At 39.7% G+C, this 25,269-nt stretch overlaps 1 protein-coding gene across 2 annotated transcripts in view; it reads right to left on the bottom strand.

Annotated features, from left to right (window-relative positions):
* The window catches only part of RFX4 (regulatory factor X4), a 145,383-nt gene extending 123,714 nt beyond the window's left edge, over positions 1-21,669 (bottom strand). For both annotated transcript variants that reach the window (XM_073621207.1, XM_073621208.1), the window contains exon 1: positions 21,400-21,669. In XM_073621207.1, coding sequence (XP_073477308.1) covers positions 21,400-21,442 — 43 coding nt within the window. In that variant the 5' untranslated portion in view covers positions 21,443-21,669. The remainder of the gene's footprint in view (positions 1-21,399) is intronic.
* Between the last annotated feature and the right edge of the window lie 3,600 nt (positions 21,670-25,269).

The following is a 25,269-nucleotide window of genomic DNA, read 5'->3' as shown; positions in this document are numbered from 1 at the left end:
TATGACCATCTTTATAGAAAGTACATAGGAGGGAGTGGACAGAAACACTCAGCTGTCAAGCCCCATTCACATCTCTGCATAGCAGGAACTTGCATTCCCACATTTTTTTTTTTTTTTAGCGAAGGGGGGAGGCGTTTGAGCATTTTCACTCATCACACATAGGGCAGTCCATCCACCTGAATGGGCTGCCCTACACACAGCAATCGCCCCAAAAGAAGCTTCAGAACTTTTTTTTAGAGCGGAGCTTGGTGCATTTTTTTACTGCGATTTTTGGTGCAGTGCATTTCTGGAATGCAAGTAAACGCACAGATGTGACTGGAGCCTCATTGTTCTTGTGTTACCGCACCAATTTCACTTTCAGGCCCCATTCACATCTAGCATAGCGGGAGCGAACGTTTTGTGGCTCGTTTTTCCTGTGACACGCATAGGGCAGCCTGTTGGTTACATGTGGTTAATGGGACATTCTGGCGTTTTGTGAGTTGTGTGTTTTTCTTACTACTTTGCAGCATTTGTCCCTCGTTTTTTTCACATTGCAAAATGTGTGTTTGCTTCTGTTTTTGGTGTGCCAATAACAATTAATGGCACTGAAAGCACAACTAGTAATTTTAGGTGTATAAACATGGCCATACGCTTTACAACATGAGGGCAGACAGTACAGTTACAATACAATTCAATACAAGAGGAATCAGAGGGCTCGTTAGAGCTTACAATCTAGGAGGAAGGGTCAAGGTAATAACTGTGGGGGATGAGCTGATGGAGAAAATAAAAGAACAGTTAGGTGGAGGCAGGGTAGGCTTCTCCGAAGAGAAAAAAGTTTTCAGGGATCTCCTAAAAGTAGACAGATTTGGAGATAGTCTGACAGATTGGGGTAGGGTATTCCAGAGGATGGGAGAGGCTCAGGAAAAGAAAATAATTTTAGGCCTGGAGACTGGATGAAAACTTCCTAACATATTTTTTCTGAAAGCTGATATTAGTATTAGGCGATATTAGTACAACAGTTTAAGTGCAAATTTGCAGTTAAAAATACACTCATGTTAATTTTAGAGCATACAAACACAGATCATTACCCAATTATCTGGTAAAATATAAAGGATGAGGCTGCCCCAAGTGAATAGAAATTAAACATATAAAGTGGTTCTAAAGTCAAGACCCTTTTTTACCTTAACCTCCCTGGTGGTATGATTATGTCAAAATTTTGATGCTCAAAGTGGTACATTGTTTCACATGGAAATTTGGCATTTTATATTGTACAGTAGGCCTGTAATTCTTAGGAATAACTTAAATCTGTCCAAACAAGAGTCTAGTCTATGTCTAGTAGACATCCCCGATATTATAAAGTTTGAAACACTAAATCATAAATTATAATATAATAAATAATTATAAATAATTGTAACAAATAATAAGAAAATAATAATGAAAATTATTCAATAATGTAATCAAATCAAAAATACAGAAATTTCCTCAGTGGGAGAATTGTCGCTTTCGTTACTTTCCGTGTCTGATGACAAATTTCCCCACAAATCACTATCACTCAATTCTGCGAGTGATTCTAATTTATTATCGCTGTTTTCTAGCTGGTCTAAAACTGCTTTTGATGTAAAGGGACACTTTTTGGTTGCTATGGACAATCTCCAGTTTCCAGGCAGAAATATAATATAAAACTGCATGCAGGGCACTGGACAAAGCATTAGGGACAAAAGGGATGTGAAATGATTTGATACAGTAATGTAATCTGTAAGATTACAGTGTACTGTACGTGTTTTGTGTTTTTCACTTTTTGAATTTGGCGCCGGGCACCATCCCCGTGCGTTGCAACGCTCGCAGGGAATGGAGCTCGACATGGTGATAGATCGAGCGGAGGACACAGCCAGCGGACACAGCGGGGAGACATCGCAGGATCCTGGGGACAAGGTAAGTAAGCTGTACATGGATCCTGTGATGCAATCCCGAGTGTGGCTTGGGGTTACAGCTTTTGGTAATGAAAATTCACCCCGAGCCACACTCGAGATTACCGCTAAGGAGGTTAATGCATTCCCTGCATCAAGATAAAAAATGTCCCACTACTTGCCCCCCCTCCAAACACTTACCTGAGTTCTTTCTCAATCAAGTGCTGTCCCAGTCTGCAGTGGCACTCTCCCCTCTTCCTCTTCTAACTGGGCACAGAGACAGCAGCGGAAGCCAGTGTCTCCTGCTGCTTTCTATCAAATCCTGTGAGGCAGGAGCAGGGGATGGGGCGAGCTTTGCTGTGTACGTCTATAGATCAACACAGCCTGGCTCAAGAGCGTGTCCACATGTGGTTTGCTATGGGCATTCTCAGAAGAGGAGGAGTAGAGTGTGCCGGCGGGGGACCCTAAAAGAGGAGGTAAGAGACCACTCTGTGATATACCATGGCACAGAACAGGTAGGTATAAACTTCTTTTAGGAAAAAAAAAAAATTGTGCCTTTATAAGTACTTTAAAACTGCACACCATGAAGCAATGACAAACTTCGGTACCCAAAATTTTCCATAGGATGACGCTTTAAAGCCTCTACATGCCATCAGTTTAGAGTCTTATGGACACACAGAGTGGGCCCTGGTAGCGAGCATGCATGAGTGCCCCCAAGCCAGGCAGTGGACCCGAGAAGAGAAGGATCAGGGCTGTTCTGTGCAAAACCATTGCACGGAGCAGGTAAGTATGGCATCTCTGTTATTTTATTAATATAAAAACAAGCTTTACAATCACTTTAAAAGTACCCTTTACTGGAAACACATGAGTCTATCATTTGGAAGAATCTTCACTTTTGCCCATATAGTGTTAGAATGATGTTGGGTGTCCACAAACTTTTGAAAAAAAAATAACAGCATTTTTTGCTATGACCTGTTTTGAAAGTTAAAGGGGTTGTAAACCTTTGTGTTTTTGCACCTTAATGCATCCTATGCATTAAGGCGAAAAACTTCTGACACTGACCGGCGCCCCAGCCTCCCCGTTTTACTCACCTGAGCCCTTCGTTCCCTCGGTGGAGACGCGTTCTACCTCTCTGCCCGGGGTTCAAGGCTCTTGATTGGATAGATTGATAGCAGCGCTGCCATTGGCTCCCCCTGCTGTCAATCAAATCCAATGACCTGGGCGCCGGGGGGCGGGGCAAAGTCTGGCACTCTGTGTATATGGATGCAAATGCTGGACTCGGGAGCGCGCCTGCAAGGTAACCCCCAGGGAGAGCACTTCTCCTAGGGGGTTTACCGATGCAAGGAGGAACCGCGAGTGCCACGGGGGGACCCCAGAAGTCGAGGATCGGGGCCACACTGTGCAAAACATACTGCACAGTGGAGGTAAGTATGATATGTTTGTTATTTAAAAAAAAATAGGTTTACAGTCACTTTAAAACAGCTGCAACATTACTAAAATTCACTTTGCTAAATGAACATTTACTTTGAACAGCCTGTACTCCTTTAGTAAATTTGCCCCACTAAATAAAAGTAGGACTGTTGATTTACTAAAGGAGTAGAGCATGTTCAGTTTACTAAGTGAATTTTCCCTTAGTTTAGTGGTTGTGGTGAAAATTCATTTTCCAAAGAATACCCACTCACAAGCATGGACATTAAAAAAAAAAAACAGTATTTGTTTGCATGTGTTTGGATGATGGAAGTCAGCAGAGCTTCACCTCTTTCACTAAGCTAAGGAAAAATTCACTAAGGGATCAGCCCATTTGCCTTTAGTAATACAAGGCCATAGCTGCTTTTTCAGTAAATATAATAGAAGCCAGCATTATAGAATTTTTGTGTTGCCAGTTGGTATCTTTTTTCAATAGTAAATCATCTAACTACAGAAATAGTTTTTTAATTGAGCAGATAAAAAAAAATATTTAAAGAAAACCAATTACCTGGTCAGGCTATATTGACTCCCCAGGCCTGTAGGTACTGTAGGTACCAAGACAAACTGACAAATGTAGCTCAGTCACACCAAAATCATTGCAATCAAGAGATTATTACCCCAAAACTTTACAGATCTTTACAGAAAGACACTATTATCACTTATTATGTTATTATAGCCAGGGCAATAAAAAAACGAACATTTTTCAAAATATGCCTTCTTTTTTTTCGTCAAGTAAATGTAAAATATTGCATATTAATATTATGTAATCTTATATCTAACCAAGAGGTTTAGAGAATTTAATGGGGGACATTTATCTTTTATATTGAGTTCTCCAAACAACAGCTTCATTTACCACAGCTGAGAGCTATACAATGCTTCACATGTGAAAAGGTGACTAAGGCTGGCCATAGACGGTTCAAATCTCAGCTGGTTCAGTAGGGACGGGCCAAGATTTGAACCATGTATGGCCTGGCTGAAGAGAAAGAGCGAGAGAGAGCTTGTAGGAGGAGTTTTCATTCTCCTCTGACTGTCCTGTGAGGCTGCATGACTCCTGACCCTCTGTCTGCATAGTGCTGAGTGCTGAAGGGCCCTGTGCCAATTACATGCCCCCCCCCCCCCCCCCCCCCAAAAAAAAACTCTCTAGCAATACACATTAAACTGAGCATGTGCACTGTGCCACCTAGGGTTCTGTACTATCAGCAGATGGATTGGGGACAGTGGAAGAAGGGGAGGATCAGAGAAGGCAGGATCAAACAGCCTTGTACACAATGCGGAGGATTAACCCCTTAGGTTCCATAGTGAGTATAACAAGTATAACAAACCCTTAGGTTCCATAGTGAGTATAACAAGTATAACAATCAGTCTGTTGTATACTGCATATACAGACTGATTTTACTGCTGTGTGTTAATAACACTGTAAGCAATAAACAAAATATAGCCCAACTCTAACAAACATGTTTAATGCTATTACAGCAAAAATTACAGCAGCTTAAAAAGAAAAGAAAGGTTTAAAGCACTTGAATAAAAGCTTTCTGTTGTAAGCACCCTTTGCAGTGTAATATGGTTTGTCTTAACCCATGATAATAAAATCATGTAAAATAAAAAAAGGAATACATATACCAAGTACTATCATTAAAGCAATTAACTCTATACAGCTACCAGTATACAACATTTTAACATTTAACTTTCAGACTGAGGGAAAACTAAATATATTTTACTTAATCCATTTGGGATAGTGGATTAATTGTGCTTGGAGGGATATTATCACAATATCAACCACCTATTGGCTTTTTAAGGAAGCAAAGTTGCAAAATATGTTGACTGCTCCCATTTTACTATAAAAATTCATATTAATGGACACGTGGGAGATCTTAGATATTTAGTTGAGAGTATGGTGGTAGTAAAAAGGAAAAGTTGTTCATTCACAGTGTATTTGATTATATTATTTTTGAAAAATTGTTTTTTTGATATGCATTTCTAAAATGAATTATATTAATTAAAATGAGATATTGATGGTGGTTTGTGAAAAGATTTTTTGTGCTATTATATGGTTGCTTCAGACTTGTTTCATCACAGAGAATGTGTATAGGTATAATCTTACTGGTGTTTGTGTACAATATATGAGTTTTAAATTTAGTTTTACAAATTGTTCCTATTGGTGGCAAGCACATGATCCGCATAAGCATTTGTAAACACGATAATTAACAACTATTCCTCAATGACAAATCACTTTTAAAAGTTACAATGTTGGGAAATATTTGGCAATGGCAATGGCCATGTAAATGGCAAGCAACTGACTTGATAAAACATTTCTTCTAAAGTTGTTTGGAAACGGGCAGAAAACAGAGACAATGTAAAAAGATCTAGTAGTTGTCTAGAGAGGCACGTGATCTAAACCTGTCCAAGTTGGCAGACCAGGTCCCCTGTTTGTATTGTTTTCTGACGTTATTTGGAGAATGGGCCAATACTGGATTTGTCAGCATTTCGAATGAATAATTGCATCGTATTTAAAGGCATCCTGTCAGGACAGAAATATAGCAGATGTTGATTACTTGTTTTTGAAGGTGCAGAGTCCCAGGGCTATCATTTATATCCTTGTTTTATTATGCAGTGAGTCACTAATGCTGGACAAGCAGGTAGCCAGTGAAGTGTCAGGACACCAGATATACTTGTTCCAGGTCAGTGAGTAACTGGGGTTGATTATGGTTGATTACCCCAATGTTGCTATCAAACTTAGGCTCTTACATTAGAACACAGTACGTCTTAAACACGTACTTTTGAACACAAAAAGCTGACTTTGACCTGCTTTGCCTTCAATGCAAAAACATCTCCGATAGAACCTGCTGTGCTCAGAGAAACTCAACACAAAGCAGATAAATGGGAATCTCCTGACCTGCATTTTAGGTATGCTACGTGTACACGCAGGTAAACTGCACCCACGTACACATGTACATACTAAAAGAAAGTTTAAATTTGCATTGTGAATGTTCTCTTAGTAAAGGGAATGGCCACTTAGTAAATAAGGTAACGTAAACCTGTGCTCAGGTCTGTGCTGGTCCCATCAGCCACCCTTCCTTTTACCTTCGATCAGACTAGAGATGCCAGGAGCAAAGAAAGATACCCAGAGGGGACTTTACTAAGACTGGAACAACCAATTTAACAACCAGTTTGCTTCTAGCTTTCATTTTCAGCTCCTCGTTGCTGTCATCTTCAGCCAAATTGGTCTTTGGGTACCGACTTTTATCAGCCCGGCTGAGCTGACATTACTTCCTTGCATGCGCAGGGGTTTATTTATCTTAGTATTGGCAGAATTTGTATATTGCACTATACATACGCAGCTCAGTTTACAGGGCATACAGGCAAGTAATAAAAATTTGAATGCAGGAGAGACTATGGCGGGGTTTTTTTTAGGAGTTTACAGGCATATGCTCCAGGGACGTGCAGTCAAGGGAGGCAAGTGAGGCAAGTGAGGCAGAGCCATGAGCATAAAAAAAACAAAAAAAAAATCAACTTCATGGGTTGTAGTTTGGTGACCAGGGGTCACAGAGACCCCAAATTTGGGGGGTAGGTAGCTGAAGTCCTACCCCACCATGGGTCAAAATTGGCTCCTATCATCTATGGTTCCGGAGATACGGGGCTCCTTGCGCAGCCTGTTAGAAGGTAAACACAGATCAGCCAGTTTGAATGCAAGCTGGCACACTCTGTTTGCAGCAGACTGAGAGGTTGAGCTCACAGTGCCTCTCACTCAATGGACAGCTTGGAGTCTTCGACCCATGGTAAAGTACCATTGGCCCAAGCTGTCCAATGAAAATGCTGCAGTGGAGGCTGGCCTCTCACTGCGGTGTCATAGAAGGGGCATGTGTGTAATAGACAAATACTCCCTTCCAGCCTACCCCTCTTAACTATAAGGAAAAAACATGTGTTTATGTGTATAAGATTTACCCATAATCCCATGTTTTTCTCATACAGTTAAGAGGGCAGGGCCGGTACAAGGCAGATGCCCTGGGCGGTACGATTTTCTATAGGAGAGGGGGCGCAGGTGAAGTGCTGGCAATGTGCTTCACACCTGTCATTATACAGAATAGCCAGTGCAGCTGTACCCGAAACATTGTCTGTAAGTATGCCGAGTGCACTCCTGCATCTGGCACAACAAGCTCTTGCTTCACCTCCCTTCCCTGTCAGCTTCACTTTTCACTCCCCCTACGGTGCAGCCTCGTAGTCCCGGCTGGCAGCGTGAGGTCACTCACAGCCGGAGGCAGGGTGGGAGGACTCAGAGGAGCGCAGAGAGCTGTGGCGGCGCTGCAACCTAGAGGAGCCTGGCTCTAGCTGGAAGTGGAAAGCAGTGTGGGTGGGAGGCGGGCATCTTTGAGCCGCGATCCCGGTCCCCTTCAGCAGCGGTATCTCTCCCGCTAGCTGCTGCACAGGCAAGTTTAGAAATCGGTTCCTCCTCAGCTCTGACAGGACAATATGAGGAGGAACGTCGGAAGATGGGCAACACAGAGCGATGTGCTGCACTGTATGTGAGGTCTGTGTGTGAGGAAAGCTGCTGCCAAGCTGAGGGAAGGGAGAGCTGCACTGAGGACACAAGGGGAGGAATGAGAGTCTTTGTAGGGAGAAAATGATTACTTCTAGGTGGGAATAATATGGGGGGGTGTATTTGTGCTGTTGTGTTAGGAAGGGAATTCTGGGGGGGGGCTGGTTCTCCTGGGATGGGGAATTTGAGGGGTGCCAGGATAAGATTTTTTTTCTAGTAGGGGTATTTGGGGGGGGGGATTTGTGCTAGGATAGGAAATATTGGGGCTGTTAGAAATGGGGATTGGGGGGGGGGATTAATGCTAGTAGGGATGATTGGGGGTATTTGTTCTAGAAGGGACATTTGGGGGGAGGATTTGTGCTAGGAGGGGGATTTTGGGGGGTGACAGGGGTAAGATTTGTGCTGTAAGGATGAGGATTTGTGCTAGGTGGGGGGATATGTGCTGGGAGGATGAGGATTTTTGCCAGGAGGGGGGATTTGTTCTGTTGGGGGGGGGAGAAATTGTGCCAGGAGAGAGGATTTGTGCCATGGAGATGGGGGGGGGGAGGATTTGTGCTAGGAGGGGGATTGGGGGGGGGGGTTCTAGAAGAGGTGATGGGAAGGGGCGGGATTTGTGCTAGTATAGGAAATTTTGGGGCTGTTAGAAATGGGGATGGGTGGGGAGAATTTATGCTAGTGAGGATAATAGGGGGCATTATTTGTGTTTGGGGCTAAGTATGCCAATTAGTGCTCAATTTTTTTATTTTTTTTGGAGGGGGGGATTTGCTAACACATGATGCTCATACATCTTGTGTGTGTGTGTGTGTGTGGGGGGGGGTTGGCGCAGTTTGGTGTCTTTGCCCTGGGTGCTAAATTACTTTGTCCCAGCACTGTAAGAGGGAGAATGAGAATCTGCTGCTGCTGAAAAGGTGCTGTTATAATCAAGCTAAATAATATATTTATATGCTATATATAAGATAATAATTTATTATTCATCTATTTACTGTGAAATTACTGGTTTGAAGTTATAACTTCCAACTTCAGTAATTTGTCCTTTAAGCCACCTGCTTGAGTACAGTTTTTGAAAATATAGTAAATTACCTTAAAAATAATATATAATTATTTGTATATTACTTACTTATGGTATATTACTTCTGACACTTTTCTCCTACATGTAAAAATCATAATATTTTTGCTTTACTCAGTACCCCCAAACATTATATATATTGTTCTTGCAGACACCCTAGGGAATAAAATGGTGGTCATTGCTCCTTTGCACAGCAAATTTTTCAAACGCATTTTCTTTGGAAAGAAATTGTTTCATGAATTAAAAAAAAAACACTAAAGTTAGCCCGATTTTTTTGTATACTATGAAAGATGATTTTACGCCGAGTAAATAAATGCCTAACATGTCATGCTTTAAAATTGCGCACACTTGTGGAATGGTGCCAAACTTCAGTACTTAAAAATCTCTATAGGCGACGCTTTACAATTTTTTACGGGTTACGTTTAGAGTTACAGAGGGGGTCTAGTGCTAGAATTATTGTTCTCGCTCTAACATTTGTGGCATATGTAACCTGTGTGTATCTGGCCCTGATACTAGCCAATGCCTCACCAGCCACTGACCTCAACGCATGTCCCTGATATGCTCTTACAGGCAGAAAAAAACTTCAACCAAACTCAAGATTTTGAGAGCAGCTTTCGAGCAGAAAAGATGCCTAAGTGGCCAAAAAAGCATGAAGAAGCATGAAGAAGCCTGAAAAAGCTCAAAGATCTTAAAAACACCCAAAAAAATAAAGGAAAAAGGAGCTAATGGGAGGGTTTGTGAAAAAAAACGCTTATGCTTACCAGAGGAGCGTGCGGGGGACCAGAGCAGCATGGGGGGGAACAGAGGAGCATGCTGGGGACCAGAGGAGCTTGCGGAGGACCAGAGGGGCATGTGGGGGACCAGAGGAGCAGGGGGGGTACCAGAGAAGTACGAGGGTACAGATGATCAGGGGGGACCAGAGGAGCAGGGGGGTACCAGAGGAGCATGGGGGGGACCAGAGAAGTACGAGGGTACAGATGATCAGGGGGGACCAGATGAGCATGGGGCGAAACAGTGGAACAGGAGAGGAGCGCAGAAGCATGTGGGGGAACAGATGCATGTGGGGGACCAGAGGAGCGGGGGGGTACCAGAGGAGCACGGGGGGGCATGAGAAGCACAAGGGTACAGAGGATCGGGGGGACAAGATGAGCATGGGGGGGGACAGAGGAGCAGGAGAAGAACGCAGAAGCATGTGAGGGAAGAGAAGCATGTGGGGGACCAGAGGAGCATGGGGGACAAGAGGAGCACGGGGTACCAGAGGAGCACGGGGTACCAGAGGAGCACGGGGGGACCTGAGAAGCACGAGGGTACAGAAGAGCATGGGGGAATCAGATGAGCATGGGGGGGAACAGAGGAACAGGAAAGGAACGCATAAGCATGTGGGGGAACAGAGAAGCATGTGGGGGACTAAAAAAAGCAAGGGGGACCAGAGAAGCAGGGGTAGAACCAGAGGAGCACGGGGGGAGCAGGAGGGGACAAAGGAGCAGGGGGAGGGACAGAGGAGCAGAGGGGGATAGAGGAGCATGGGGGGGACCAGAAGGAGCATGGGGAGGGGACAGACAGCTGACTCATCAGATATGGCCTAAGCGCCAAACTGATTCTTTGCCCTGGGTGAAATAATGTCTGGCTTCCCCACTGGTACTGCCTATAAGAGAAATAAAGTAGAATGGCTAGTGAAGGGGGGGCTCGAGTGGCCATCGTGGTTGGCCGACTGGGGGGGGGGCGGGATTTCCTGCCGACATGGGAGAGACCTGTCACCTGTCAAAGTGGGCCGGTCTGGATGAAGTCCAGGGCCAAATTTTTGTCCCAGTCCAGCCCTGGAGGTTTCCAAACATTGTATACCTTCATTTCATCCAAATGTAGTTGACACATGCTGTATATCACTGTGTAGTAACACATCTCTTGGCCCCAATGCAGTCCCATGGCCTGTTATGGGGCTATAATAACACTCATGGACATAACTTATTTGTGCCTAATCTGCCACTGTCCTCATTAATGCTACAATGTAATGCAACATTCACTTTAGATGCGGTCATTGTGAATGAATACATGCAGCACCCATATACAGATCAGTATTAAGTGTTTGGGCCATTTCTGTGTAGCTTTTTGGCAAAGAAATAATGACTGTAATAGTAAAAGCCCTTTCTGCTTTGTTTCCGCCAGCTCTATAACACTCAGGTTCATAAGTTACAGATACAATTTAATTTGGGGTTCTTCAGAGAAAACACCAATATTATATTCCTTTGTATTCTGAATGATAATTGTCACTTGATCCTGCTTACATAAACAGTTGTAATAAAGCTGCTAACATAAAGCGGCAATATAAGTAAAAATCCTACACCTGTACAGAAAATTATGTTTTTGCCACTTCTATACCTTTCTATGTCTGCAACATCTTAAAATATATCTATGCCCACAAAAAAAAATGCAATATATTACAGGTTACCAGTTTTTTAACGCTTTCTTTCATTATTTCGAGCTACGTACGTACAGAAAAAATACTCGATCTTACCAGAATTTAGGGACGTGCAGTCAGGTGAGGCAGAGCCTCACCTGCCATGAACATAAAAAAATAAATAAATGAAAATACTAAAAAAACAAAAACGATCAAGCTTCGGGGGTCACAGAGACCCAAAATTTGGGAGGTAGGTAACTGAAGTTCTACCCCACCACTGGCTCCTGCCACCTATAGTTCCCGAGATACTGGACTTCTTGTGCAGCCTGTCAGAAGTTACATACAGAGCAGTCAGTTTAAATACAAGCTGGCACACTCTGCAGTAAAGCACCATTGGAACAAGCTGGCCAATAAAAATGCTGCAGGGGAGGCTGTCCTCTCACTGCAGTGTCATAGAAGGGGGCATGTGTCTAAAAGACACATGCTCCCTTCTAGCCCAGCCTTCCTAACTAGAAGATTTACCCATATTCCCATCTTTTCCTCACACAGTTGAGAGGGAGAATGAGAATCTGCTGCCTGCTGAAAAGGTACTGCTTTAATCAAGCTAAATCATATATTATTATGCTATATGTTATAACATAATAATTTATTATTTATCTACAGTTGTGCTCATAAGTTTACAGAATTTATGATTTCCTGGCCATTTTTCTGAGAATATGAATGATAACACAAAAACATTTCTTTCACTTATGGATAGTGTTTGGCTGAAGTCATTTATTATCAATCAACTGTGTTTACTCTTTTTAAATCATAATGACAACAGAAACTACCCAAATTACCCTGATCAAAAGTTTACATACCCTGGTGATTTTGGACTGATAACATGCACACAAGTTGACACAAAGGGGTTTGAATGGCTATTAAAGGTAACCATCCTCACCTGTGATCTGTTTGCTTGTAATTAGTGTTTGTGTGTATAAAAGGTCAATGAGTTTCTGGACTCCTGACAGACCCTTGCATCTTTCATCCAGTGCTGCACTGACTGAGATTGTGGATTCTGAGTCATGGGGAAAGCAAAAGAATTGTCAAAGCATCTGCGGGAAAAGGTAGTTGAACTCTATAAAACAGGAAAAGGATATAAAAAGATATCCAAGGAATCGAGAATGCCAATTAGCAGTGTTCTAACTCTAATCAAGAAGTGGAAAATGAGGGGTTCCGTTGAAACCAAACCACGGTCAGGTAGACCAACTAAAATTTCAGCCACAAATGCCAGGAAAATAGTTCGGGATGCAAAGAAAAAACAACAAATAACTTCAGGTGAAATACAGGACTCTCTGAAAACATGTGTTGTGGCCATTTCAAGATGGACAATAAGGAGGCAGATGGGCTGCATGGTCGAGTCGCCAGAAGCAAGCCATTACTACACAAATGCCACAAAGTATCCCACTTACAATACACCAAACAGCACAAAGACAAGCCTCAAACCTTCTGGTACAAAGTCTTTTGGAGTTATGGGATCAAAATGTAGCTTTTTGGCCACAACCATTAACACTACATTTGGAGAGAAGTCAACAAGGTCTATGATGAAAGGTACACCATTCCTTCTGTGAAACACAGAGGTGGATCGCTGATGTTTTGGGGATGTGTGAGCTACAAAGGCACAGGAAATGTGGTCAAAATTGATGGCAAGATGAATGCAGTATGTTATCAAAAAATACTGGAGGAACATTTGCATTCATCAGCCAGGAAGCAGCGCATGGGACGTACTTGGACATTCCAACATGACAATGATCCAAAACACAAGGCCAAGTAGGCCTGTCATTGGCTACAGCAGAATAAAGTGAAAGTTCTGGAGTGGCCATCTCAGTCTCCTGACCTTAGTATCATTGAGCCACTCTGGGGAGATATCAAAAGTGCAGTTCATGCAAGACAGCCCAAGAATTTTCAGGAACTGGAGGCATTTTGTCGAGAGGAATGGGAAGCTTTACCATCTGAGAAGATAAAGAGCCTTATCCACAAATACCACAAAAGACTTCAAGCTGTCATTAATGTTAAAGGGGGCAATACACGGTATTTAGAACTGGGGGTATGTAAACTTTTGATCAAGGTCATTTGATTAGTTTCAGTTGTGATTATGATTTAAAAATTTGGTCAAAATTGATGGCAAGATGAATGCAGTATGTTATCAAAAAATACTGGAGGAACATTTGCATTCATCAGCCAGGAAGCTGCGCATGGGACGTACTTGGACATTCCAACATGACAATGATCCAAAACACAAGGCCAAGTCGACCTGTCATTGGCTACAGCAGAATAAAGTAAAAGTTCTGGAGTGGCCATCTCAGTCTCCTGACCTTAGTATCATTGAGCCACTCTGGGGAGATCTCAAAAGTGCAGTTCATGCAAGACAGCCCAAGAATTTTCAGGAACTGGAGGCTTTTTGTCAAGAGGAATGGGCGGCTTTACCATCTGAGAAGATAAAGAGCCTCATCCACAAATACCACAAAAGACTTCAAGCTGTCATTGATGTTAAAGGGGGCAATACACTGTATTTAGAACTGGGGGTATGTAAACTTTTGATCAGGGTAATTTGATTAGTTTCTGTTGTGATTATGATTTAAAAAGAGTAAACACAGTTGAACATATGCTACAGTCAAACCATAACATTAGCAACGCTTAAAGTGATCGAAAATAAACAAATAAATCAAGTGAATGTTCATTTGTCCAAAATCGATCAAATTAGGAACGATTGAAATGATCATAATGGGAATGCTTTCCAAATTAGGATCCCGTCACCACACCGCGTGAGTAATCACCCCTATGGTCTTGCACTCCCCAGAAAAAAAACAAAGTGAAAGAAAAGTTTTTGTGTCATTCATATTCTCTGAAAAATGGCCTAGAAATCATAAATTCTGCCAGGGTATGTAAACTTATGAGCACAACTGTATTTACTGTGAAATTACTGGTTGGAAGTTATAACTTCAAACTTCAGTAATTTGTCCGTTAAGCCACCTGCTTGAGTAAAGTTTTTGAAAATATAGTAAATTACCTTAAAAACAATATATAATAATTATTTGTATATTACTTAGGGTAATTAACCACTAAAGTTAACTTGATTTTTTTGTATAATGTAAAAGATGATGTTACGCCAAGTAAATGGCTACCTAACATGTCATGCTTTAAAATTGCGCACACACTCGTGGAATGGCGCCAAACTTCAGTACTTAAAAATCTCCATAGGTGACGCTTTAAGTTTTTTTTTACAAGTTTACAGGTTACACGTTTAGAGTTACGTTCAGGGCGTATGTAACCAGTGTGTATCTGGCTCTGATACTAGCCAGTGCCTCACCAGCCACTGACCTCACCACACGTACCTGCCAAAATTCCAAAGTCATTTGAAATTTCTATACAAAGATCAAACAATGTTATCAGCTTTCCAACTATGTTCTGTGAACTACCAAACCACTCCTCCCCATGTAATGGAGGTGAGAGATGGAAGTATCTTTATCTAAATCAGGTGAGTAGCATTGGGTGACAACGTTGTTCCTTCATAGATGCAGTACAGTGAGTGAACGTTGTCACCCTAGGACAGGACATGGGTCACTGGTAGGTTTACCAGTGTAAACTAAAGGAAAAAAGGAAAAAAATAAATACAACTAATGCAGCCACTAAAACTAAGGACTGATAAGTTGCAATATGATATCTTTTTGCTCTAGAATTTAAATATACTTTGAGGCACTTGACAGTTTTCTTGTATGCAATTACCAAACAGGAAGTTAATGGTGTCAATTTAAGCATATAGGGATTGATTTACTAAAACTGGAGAGTGCAAAATCTGGTGCAGCTCTGCAGAAAAGCCAATCAGCTTCCAGTTTTTTTTTTTTTTTTTGTCAAAGCTTAATTGAACAAGCTGAAGTTAGAAGCTGATTGGTTACCATGCACATCTGCACTCTCCAGTTTTAGTAAATCAACCCCAAGGTTTCCTGCTAGAGTTGAGCAAATAAATCAACAGATCAAATTAAAGTAAATTGTTATTTTGTTTTTAGTCATATTTATGTGAAAAATGTATTTTATTAATGTTGTTCCTTATTTTTATATAGTGCTAGAACTTTCTCCTAATTGTAGAGGATATCAAACCAATTACATCAGCCCACACGTGTCAACGTTTATTGTAGGAGGAATACCTAATCTAAAGGACAGACTGCACAATTTTCATGCAGATATTGGGATTGATTTACTAAAGGAGTAGAGACTGCTCACTTTCAAAGTTGTTGTTCTAGGAATAGTGAACACAGAGAAGCTTTTTTTCCCTTCAATCAGCCAATCATGTGCAAAAAAAAAAAAAAGACCTATTTTTTTAATTATCCCTGCACACGGCTGATTATTGTAAACACGGCTTATTAAAAAAAAAAAAGTGAACATTAATTTTGCAAAGTGCTCCTTCATTATACCAACCACAGTACTCTTACGCAAGGCAAAAGTGTAAACCTTTTAGCTAATTTGCCGCTGATTGCCTTTATGCTGTTTTTTTATGAACTACATGATTCTTTGCTTACCAGACAAACCTGCATATGCACATTCAATTAAAAATTCATTGGGGAACCTATTTGCTTATTGCCCTTTTGGATCTATGCATATTACTTTTTTTGTAGTATTAGGCAGGTATGTTGTCATGCACCAACATGCATTTCCATCGTGCAATAGTATACTTTTAAAGCGTTTTGACTTTTGTTTTCTATGTATTTTTGAATTTAGAATTAGGAGTGTATGGAATTAACAGCCATTGGCCAAAGCTAATTTATGAATGTTGCCAATGCCTCAAAATGCATGTAATAAGCTTTTTATGCATTCCCATTGACTTCTATGGGGCTCTCAATACACCTAAATGAAGAAAAAAATTGGACATGTTGTATTTTAAAAATTGCACTGCAATGCAGTGCTAAGACTGGAACACACACACCGGAAGAACTAAAACTAGAGCGTTCAAAATCTGGTGCAGTTCTGCATAGAAACCAATCAGCTTCCAGGTTTTATTGTCGAAGCTAAATTGAACAAGCTTACGTTAGAAGCTGATTGGCTACCATGTGCAGATGCACCAGGTTCTAAGTGCTCCAGTTTTAGTAAATCTCCCCCTATCTATCATTATTATGGGGAACCACGACACATGCTTTATAGTGTGTCTGAACACGTGCGTTAAAACACAATTGTGCAAAAGGGTGTTTTTGCAAACACCAAGTTTATGTGAACAATTTCCACGTTAGCTGTACCGTGTTAGTTAATGCTCTCCTACCCTCCACCGCTGCACTTGTCACATAGTTTAATAGTGACCTGACAGTTCTGTACACATTGGGGCAGTTGCGTCATTTTGTGGAGCACCATGGCAAAAGTTATACCCCCCCCCTTGTCTTTAGCAGGCAGTACTGCTACTGAAAGCCACCCATACAAGTGAATGGGGCTGTGTCACAAGTGCAAGCCAAACACTAAGCTCGCAGTTGTGGCATAGTATTCCTAGTTTGTAAGACCTTGTTCGGCTGTCAAAAAAAAAAAAAAAAAAAACAGGCTTTCAGGAGGTGGCAATACTGCCTCCTGAATGGCCATCAGCCACTTTTGTACTACTCCCAGTGGATCGCTTTTCAGAGACTGCCACAAAATGAGCAGTTTGTTAAAGCACCATGTATCAAAAATAGCTGCCAGGTTTTTTCAATATAAAACTTGTTTTATTTTCTTCATCCATTGTTACATCTCAGTTTTTCTGATCTCCTGCAGCATCTTTGCTACATACCTTCCAGTGATGGCTCCATGGTATTTCTCAAGACAGGCTTCTTAATGGTGACAACAGTTGGCCATGCCTATGCAATGTGTGTTGAAATGCACATGTTTAGTCTCCATCAGTAGCTCTTTCACCAGGGTGACAACACAGAGGCACAAATAAGGGACCTGGAGCCTCGTCACCCTATAACAGAACATGCCTGACCTTAATGGCAGGATTATAAGGTGTTATTTTATTGAATGATACAGATTTTTAAAAATGCCTTTAAATGACAATAACACGTTGGAGCGTATATGAGATTTTAGTGATTGGGTTTACATATACTTTAAGTGATAATAATTATTAATTAACTTGATCTAGTCCTCATTCTGTCATTGGCTAACATGATATAACACTCTATGGATATGGGACAGCACACTGGGGTATTTGAGATGTATTTTCTATGGATTTAAGATTTGTTTTTCTTGTGTTTTCCAAAGCAATCACATTCCACATAGAGAGCTAGCATCTCAAAAGAATTATAACTGATCTCAAAGACCACTAGTTCTAAGTAAGCCATTTTGCATCCTATATCTGGGTCCTTTTAATTGGTGTCCAGATCATACATAGGAAGGCCATTAGCCAAAAAAAAAAATAGCCACGTTGCCAATGTTATTAATAGGAAGAGGATCAATTGGCCGGTAAGTTTCCGAGAAAGGGCAGCCTTCCAAGTCTCCTCCTAACCCCATGCCTAGCTTTATAGAGTATGGGCGCTCCGAGACCTCTTAGGCCTCTGGTTGTAAATGTGTTAGTGTGGAGCATTCTACAGACTCTCGTGTTTTATTTAGAAGCCGCAGGAATCTTGCATTATGCAGTGAAACGCATGCTCAATTGGATCTTACTGCCTCAGCATTCAATCCCTTTTGTTAGTTTTTGATTTCTCAAAGAAACAGCTCCCCTGGTGCCTTTAGCTCACACAGAACTGCTAACTCATAATATTTTGCTGTGGCTGATCGCTACTCCCAATGGTATCCATGACAACCGTCCCAGGGATGGTCGCCATGGAGACGAGCCCCTGCAAACTTTACACATAACTTTCAAAAGTAACTTCCCCAAACTGTCTTTTTTTTCCCCAAAAACTCTACGTCGCCCCATACTCTATACCCCAAACTCTATACTGTGTGCTAGAAGAGAAGTTAAAAGATCATCATCAAATGGGTTTTCTGTTGTTTATTGAATAAATATTTGCCATTTTTGCAGTCAGGAAGGACTTTCCTATTGGGGGGGGGGGGGAGGGATTTGGTACATGCTTTAAAAAAAACATATTTTTGGGTTCTATATATAGGGTTCAAATGTGTATTTTTAACAAGTATTTACTTTGATCAACAAGTAAAACTAACTTTTTCTTTAAATGTGAAGGAATCACCCACTTCTAAGTTTCAGAGATGTAAAAATTTCTTCCATACAAATACTAAATGAAGCTTGTTATTCTTAATCACATTTTTTTTATTATTTTGAAGAAAAAAATACTGCTTTAGTATTATTTCATGAATGTTTTCATGACATTTTACATTTACAATAAAAATTACTCTCTCTCTCTCTCTCTCTCGATAGATAGATAGATAGATAGATAGATAGATAGATAGATAGATAGATAGATAGATAGATAGATAGATAGATAGATAGATAGATAGATAGATAGATAGATAGATAGATAGATAGATATAGGTATATCTATCTATCTATATAGATATATCTATCTATATATAACATTTTTGTCCAGGATATTAGTAAAATGTAAAAAAAGTAAAAACGGATACTAAAATAATGACAATTATTGTTTTAGATAACTGTTTAAATAGTATTATATTATGATTATTGATAGTATTATTTGTTTTTTATGTTTTGCAGTGTTTTTATATTCCTGTTAATTTATTTTTGTTGATTTTACACTTCGTTCTGTTATATCATCTCCTTCTATGGTATGCAACAATGTGTATATTGTGGTATGCTTTGTGTGAAACTTTCCATGGGGAGTAAAGCTGCTAGCTGCAGCTGTGTTATTAACATTCTACTGAATAATTAGATCAGCCGACTGAAGAAGAGCCATGTAATGAAATATAGTGATCTAAGGAAAGCCATTAAACAGATTATACTGGTGACTGCCTACTGTGCGCCAAAGAATCACCAGTTTGGCTGCACCTAACACTTGTTACTTCTACATGAAAAGGAACTGCATATACACTGTTGACCAGCTCATACTTGGGATATTGCACATCTAACTATGAGCACACACACCACAGATAGATAGATAGATAGATAGATAGATAGATAGATAGATAGATAGATAGATAGATAGATAGATAGATAGATAGATAGATAGATAGATAGATAGATAGATAGATAGATAGATAGATAGATAGATAGATAGATCTATGTCATTAGATAGCTGCAGTTCTTAACTTACGGTTATATAATTTATGAAATAATAACCCCCAACGATCTTAAAAGTTCAGTATTTTAAATAGACAATGTACACTTTCCAATACCTTTTCAAATTATTTTTCAAATTGGTTTCAATAATCTATCTATCTATCTATCTATCTATCTATCTATCTATCTATCTATCTATCTATCTATCTATCTATCTATCTATCTATCCAAGTATAAAACTAACTGTATGATATTGTTGAATCTGATTTAATACAGGAGTTAAGAATCATCACACAATAAATTGCATGCATATGCACTTTAATTATCCAATCATGTGAAAAGCAAATTCCTGTTCACCTATTTCATCTTTACATGATTGGGTATTCAAAGTGAACAGGAATTTGCCTTTCACACAATTGAATAACTGAAGTAATTATTCATACAATTTATTGCGTGAATATTTTCAACTCTTTTAGTAAATATAAGCCCAGTTATGTTATTTATATTGCTGCTCCAAACCCAATGTTTGTGGCGAATGTTAAATAATATATTTTCAATTCATCTATTCTTCACAGGTGCTGTGGGCCCCCAAATGTTAGAGCTCTCTCTTTTTAAAATAAATGTCCTATGACGGCGCAACTCATTATACTCAAGAATCACCCACTTTAGATGTAACTGCGGAAGGAGAAAAAAAAAATCAGTCTTAGTGGTTAAATATCTCCAGGTCTTTTGTAGTGTTTTAAATAGCATGATTATGATAATATATTTCTGTCCTAGTTTGAATGGCTTTGTAGAACAGCTTAATCTCAATTAATTTAAGCTGGACTGTGTAGAAACAACTTTATCCGAGGCTGGGATATAATGCTGCTTAATATTCCTCCCCTGCTATTGAGGAAAGTGACATTGTTGCATAAAAACTGAGTTAATAACGTGCATAAAGTTAGATGTCTTTAAAAGATTTAGTTATGGTTGGCTTCTGACTGTTTAATGGAGAAGATTAATGTAATGATGTATCAGAGGAGAATAAAAGTAAGTACATATAAAAGGTAAGTGCAGAGATATGAAGAGGTATGAAGGTAAAAGAATATACAGTGCTCAGGATTCCCAAGGATCATTAAGAGTACATTCTAAAAAAGTAGTAAAAAGTGGTTTAAAAAAAATCCTTATTTCATTAAACTCATCTCCCAGTGGGAGGAAAATAACTGTACTTTAATATATATATATATCAAATTATAAAACAAATTATATATATAGATATAGATATATATACCTATATATCTATAGATATATAGATATAAATATATATAGATCTAGATCAGCAGTGTATGAAATATATTATTGCTTTATTTCACTTATTCTTTATTCTTTTTTGTATTACTTTCCTACATTCGAATCACTTGTTGATAAGTCAGGTTTCTATAAAATGTAAATGATCTCAGCTTATGACAACAGGTGTTTCAGGGATAAAAAAAAAAGTACAACAGCAAGTGATTATGTGACGTAATTGTCAAAATTTCACAAATTTCAAGTGCCAAGTAGGTGACTTAGGTAAGAGGATTGGAAACTTGTAAGTAATAAATTACTTTTTTTAAGCTATCAGATTTAATCTTTTAAATATTGCCGAAATGTCAACTCAACGTTACCCTTTTCTTTTTCAGAACATCCATTAAACTGCACAGAAATAAAACCATATTTATAGTCTAAAACTAGTAAATGCATCAGTGACATTCCTGCGTGAGGTTCTTTGATGTGTTAAATAATGAGTCCTGAGAAAGTTGGATTCCTTCGGAGCTGAATTAGTTAATGCAGCTGCCTGTATATAAAAAAGAAGTATGTGCAGAGTACAGAGTGGCTGATAGTTTTACTAACCTGTGGAGTCCATATCTGTTTCTTCCAGTATCCCACAATGCATACTCTTCCCATGGGCAGTACACAAGACCAAAATCCTGGGGATGTCTGACCCCCCTATCTCAGCAATGGACACAGCAAAGGGGGAAGAAGAAGTGGGAAAAGGGACACTTGGTAATCCAGCGGGGCAGAGACAGACCAGTCACAATGTTTGCTGATGTTGCATGGGAAAAAGCATCATTTTATAGGAGCCCTGATGGGAGACATGTCATTGATAGGCCAGTCTGTCTGATGAATGGCTGGTAGTCAGATGGGGAGGTGGCAAGGCTCAATGTGAAGCCCATTGTGGGGCTGTTTTGAATAATAAAGACTTTCCTCCGAAAAGGGGGGCTTAAATCTACGCAATCCCAGCACTTCAACCCCCCTCTTTCTATTATAAAACCCTTTATTACTTAAACTTTTACAGGCTTGTCTTCCATCCTTAAAAAAAACCTCCTGGCTGCTGCAATCTAGTCCTTACTAGTCTTACCAAAACCGTATGTAATGCTGCATAAATGTACCTATGATAATTTCTCCTCATTTGTCCAAGATAAATTTAATGGCTTAGTCAATCACAAGTACAGTGTGTAAAGTAATCAATTACAGCCAATCAGAATTAATCCTACTCTGATCTGTGGTTATTATGGGTTACTAGAGCTGTTTGCACTGAATTAGCCTTTACATGTACCATTTAATAAAAAATACAGTAACATTTCAGCTCATGAAGAAGCCATGACGATTATGGGTGGGTTTGAAATGGCTGAGAAGTGATGCCAGGTTTGCAAGCAGTATCCAACTTTTTCAAAAAGTTATCTTCAAATGCAGAAGTTGAATGCTTTGGGGTATTTTAGAAAACTGTGCGTCAATCTTCTAAAATGTAGGGGCTGATCATCTTCATGCCCGGAGAGAAGGAAGCATGCAAGCTCTGAGATTCTGCAAGCAGTACAGTTAAAAGTCTTGGAACTGAATGTTATAAGTGAAAAGCCAGTGCTTTTGGGCGATGATAAAGTGTCTGAGGTTTTTTTTTTTTTTTTGGAGAAGGAAAATCTGTGATTAGAATATGAATAGAACTCCAACAGGGGAAGAAAAAGGAGATTACAGATGAATTGCTTTCAGCAGGGACAAGAGCTTTGCTCCCTCCTCCGCAAACAGCAAACTATACCACTGCTAGACAGGAAACAAGGCATCTCTCACTAAAAACACTTTCCCTGACCAGGCAGCCCCAACTAAAGACACATTATCACTGTCATTACTGCTGTTATCTTTTCACAGGATGCCCTGTGAAAGTTGTTTTTTTTTTGTTTTTTTTTTTTTTTGTTTTTTATGGAGCATTGCTCCACAGAGTGGATTGTCACTTAACAAATATCTGTATGGCATGGAAGAAAGGTTAAAAAGTGAACTTTTTGAAAAAAATGTAAAACATCATTTGAAATATTTAAAGCGAGTGTATTTTTATTATAATTTATTTTAGGTAAGGATATAAAAGATATCAAGCTTGATGTCAGTAATCATACTGATTTGTGTTAATGGTTTGAGAACCTTGTCTCTATGTTTAATTTGTAGTTATATATGTACATGGGGCAGCCATTTTTGGTCATTACATACTTAGGCTCTGCTTCCTGCTGTTTATACTTACAATGCAGGTCTAGGGGATGGATTTACTAAAGGAGTAGAGCATGTTTAATTAACAACCTACATTTTTATTTTGGAAGAGAATTTTCACTTACTTTACAGAATTTGGTGAACATGCACTTTGCACAAATACCAAATCACGTGCAAGGAAATAACCTTTTTTTTTTTTCTTTTACCTGATTGGATGACTGAAGTCAGCACAGCTTCACCTAATTCACTAAGCTCAGTGCTGGATTACCAAGTAGGCAAAGTAGGCACTAGCCCATGGGCCCTATATCGTTTAAGGGACCCGCAACAACAGATCAAAATAATATTGATTTGATCTTGAAAGATACTTACAATGAAGCTTTTTAAAATTGTTTACAAAAGATAGAAAAAATTGAATGGTATATGATATTCTTATGTTCACTCAATAAAATGTATGAAACAAAAAAAAGAAAAAATGAATCAAAGAAACATAAACTTTACATTAAAGACTCCATAGGGAAAATACCGTATTACTGTAATGTACCCAATAAGAACTTAAAGTCTGTAACGCTGGATTCTGCTGGAAGGAAGGGGGTTTTATATCCTCCTTTTTCTGGCGTTTTTTTAATAAACCTTTTTTACTGGATTCATGCACTATGTGGAGACTTTCTCTTCTCTCCTTTATGATCTGACATCCTTTGCTGTGGAGTCTGCATGCTCCAGCTGTTTGCTCTTTGTGAATGTGAGCACATCCATCCGCTGAGAACCGAAGTATCACCATCCATCTATGGTTGCTCCAGATGAAGCCATTGGAACGCACCCCCACACCACCAGTGCCTTCCATCAAGCACCCTGAGGATTGATTGATCCAAATGCCCGATTGACATACCGCCGTATGGTTGAGTGTGTCCACCACTTCTGGTAAGCGTATCCATTTCTTCTGCCATCATAGCTGTATGTGGACCTTGAGCACATGAGGACAACGGTTTCGCTTTACCTATTGGTTGAGAGGCATCATTCACACATATTCCCTTTCCATGACAAATATATTTTTTGTATTCTTTTCATTTATTGAAGAACACTTATTCTACCATGGACACTATTTTTTAGTTATTGGAGACTGATTTTTCACCTTATTTGTTTTGGTTTATAGCTGCTTGTATTTTACCATCAAGCCAGTAACAATTTCACATTACTTCTGGGGTGATATGTTATCACCTCGCCTCATATACCACTTATTATCGCTGCATTTATATTCATTTGAAGAACTTAAAGTACATAAACCATAAACATCAGGTTCACATTACAGTTTGTCTCTTAAGCCCTGGTTCATACCAGCGTGACTTTGAAGTCACGTGACTTTAAAGCCGACATCCCTGCGCGACTTCATCGCGGATTGCATACGACTTCTTTAACCGGTTCAATACAGAGCATTTTCACCCCCTTCCTTCCCAGACCAATTTTTAGTTTTCAGCGCTGTCGCACTTTAAACGACAATTGCGCGGTCGTGCGACGTCCAAACAAAATTGACGTCCTTTTTACCCCACAAATAGAGCTTTCTTTTGGTGGTATTTGATCACCACTGCGGTTTTTATTTTTTGCGCTATAAACAAAAGAAGAACGACAATTTTGAAAAAAACACAGTATTTTTTTACTTTTTGCTATAATAAATATCCCAATTTAAAAAAAAAACAACACATTTTTTCCTCAGTTTCGGCTGATACGTATTCTTCTACATATTTTTGGTAAAGAAAATCGCAATAAGCGTATATTGATTGGTTTGCGTAAAAGTTATAGCGTCTACAAAATACACAATAGATTTATGGCGTTTTTAAAAAAAAATTATTTATTTATTTTTTTTACTAGTAATAGCGGTGATCACGATTTTTTTTCGTGACTGCGACATTATGGTGGACACATTGGACACTTTTGACACAGTTTTTAGGACCATTCACATTTATACAGCGATCAATGCTATAAAATTGCATTGATTACTGTATAAATGTAATAGGCAGGGAAGGGGTTAACCACTAGGGGGAGACGAGGGGTTAAATGTTTCCTAGGGGAATGATTCTAACTGTAGGGGGAGGGGACGCACAAGGGGAGGAGACCGATCACTGTTCCTCTGTACTGGGAACACAGATCGGTCTCCTCTCAACTGACAGGATGTGGATCTGTGTGTTTACACACACAGATCCACGGTCCGGCCCGGTTAACGGGCAATCGCGGGTGCCCGGCGGACATCGAGGCTGC

Source organism: Aquarana catesbeiana, linkage group LG03 (genome assembly GCF_042186555.1).
Source record: "Aquarana catesbeiana isolate 2022-GZ linkage group LG03, ASM4218655v1, whole genome shotgun sequence".
Lineage (NCBI taxonomy): Eukaryota > Metazoa > Chordata > Amphibia > Anura > Ranidae > Aquarana > Aquarana catesbeiana.
The sequence above is the reverse complement of the archived record's forward strand: the minus strand, read 5'-3'. Positions and strand labels throughout refer to the sequence as shown.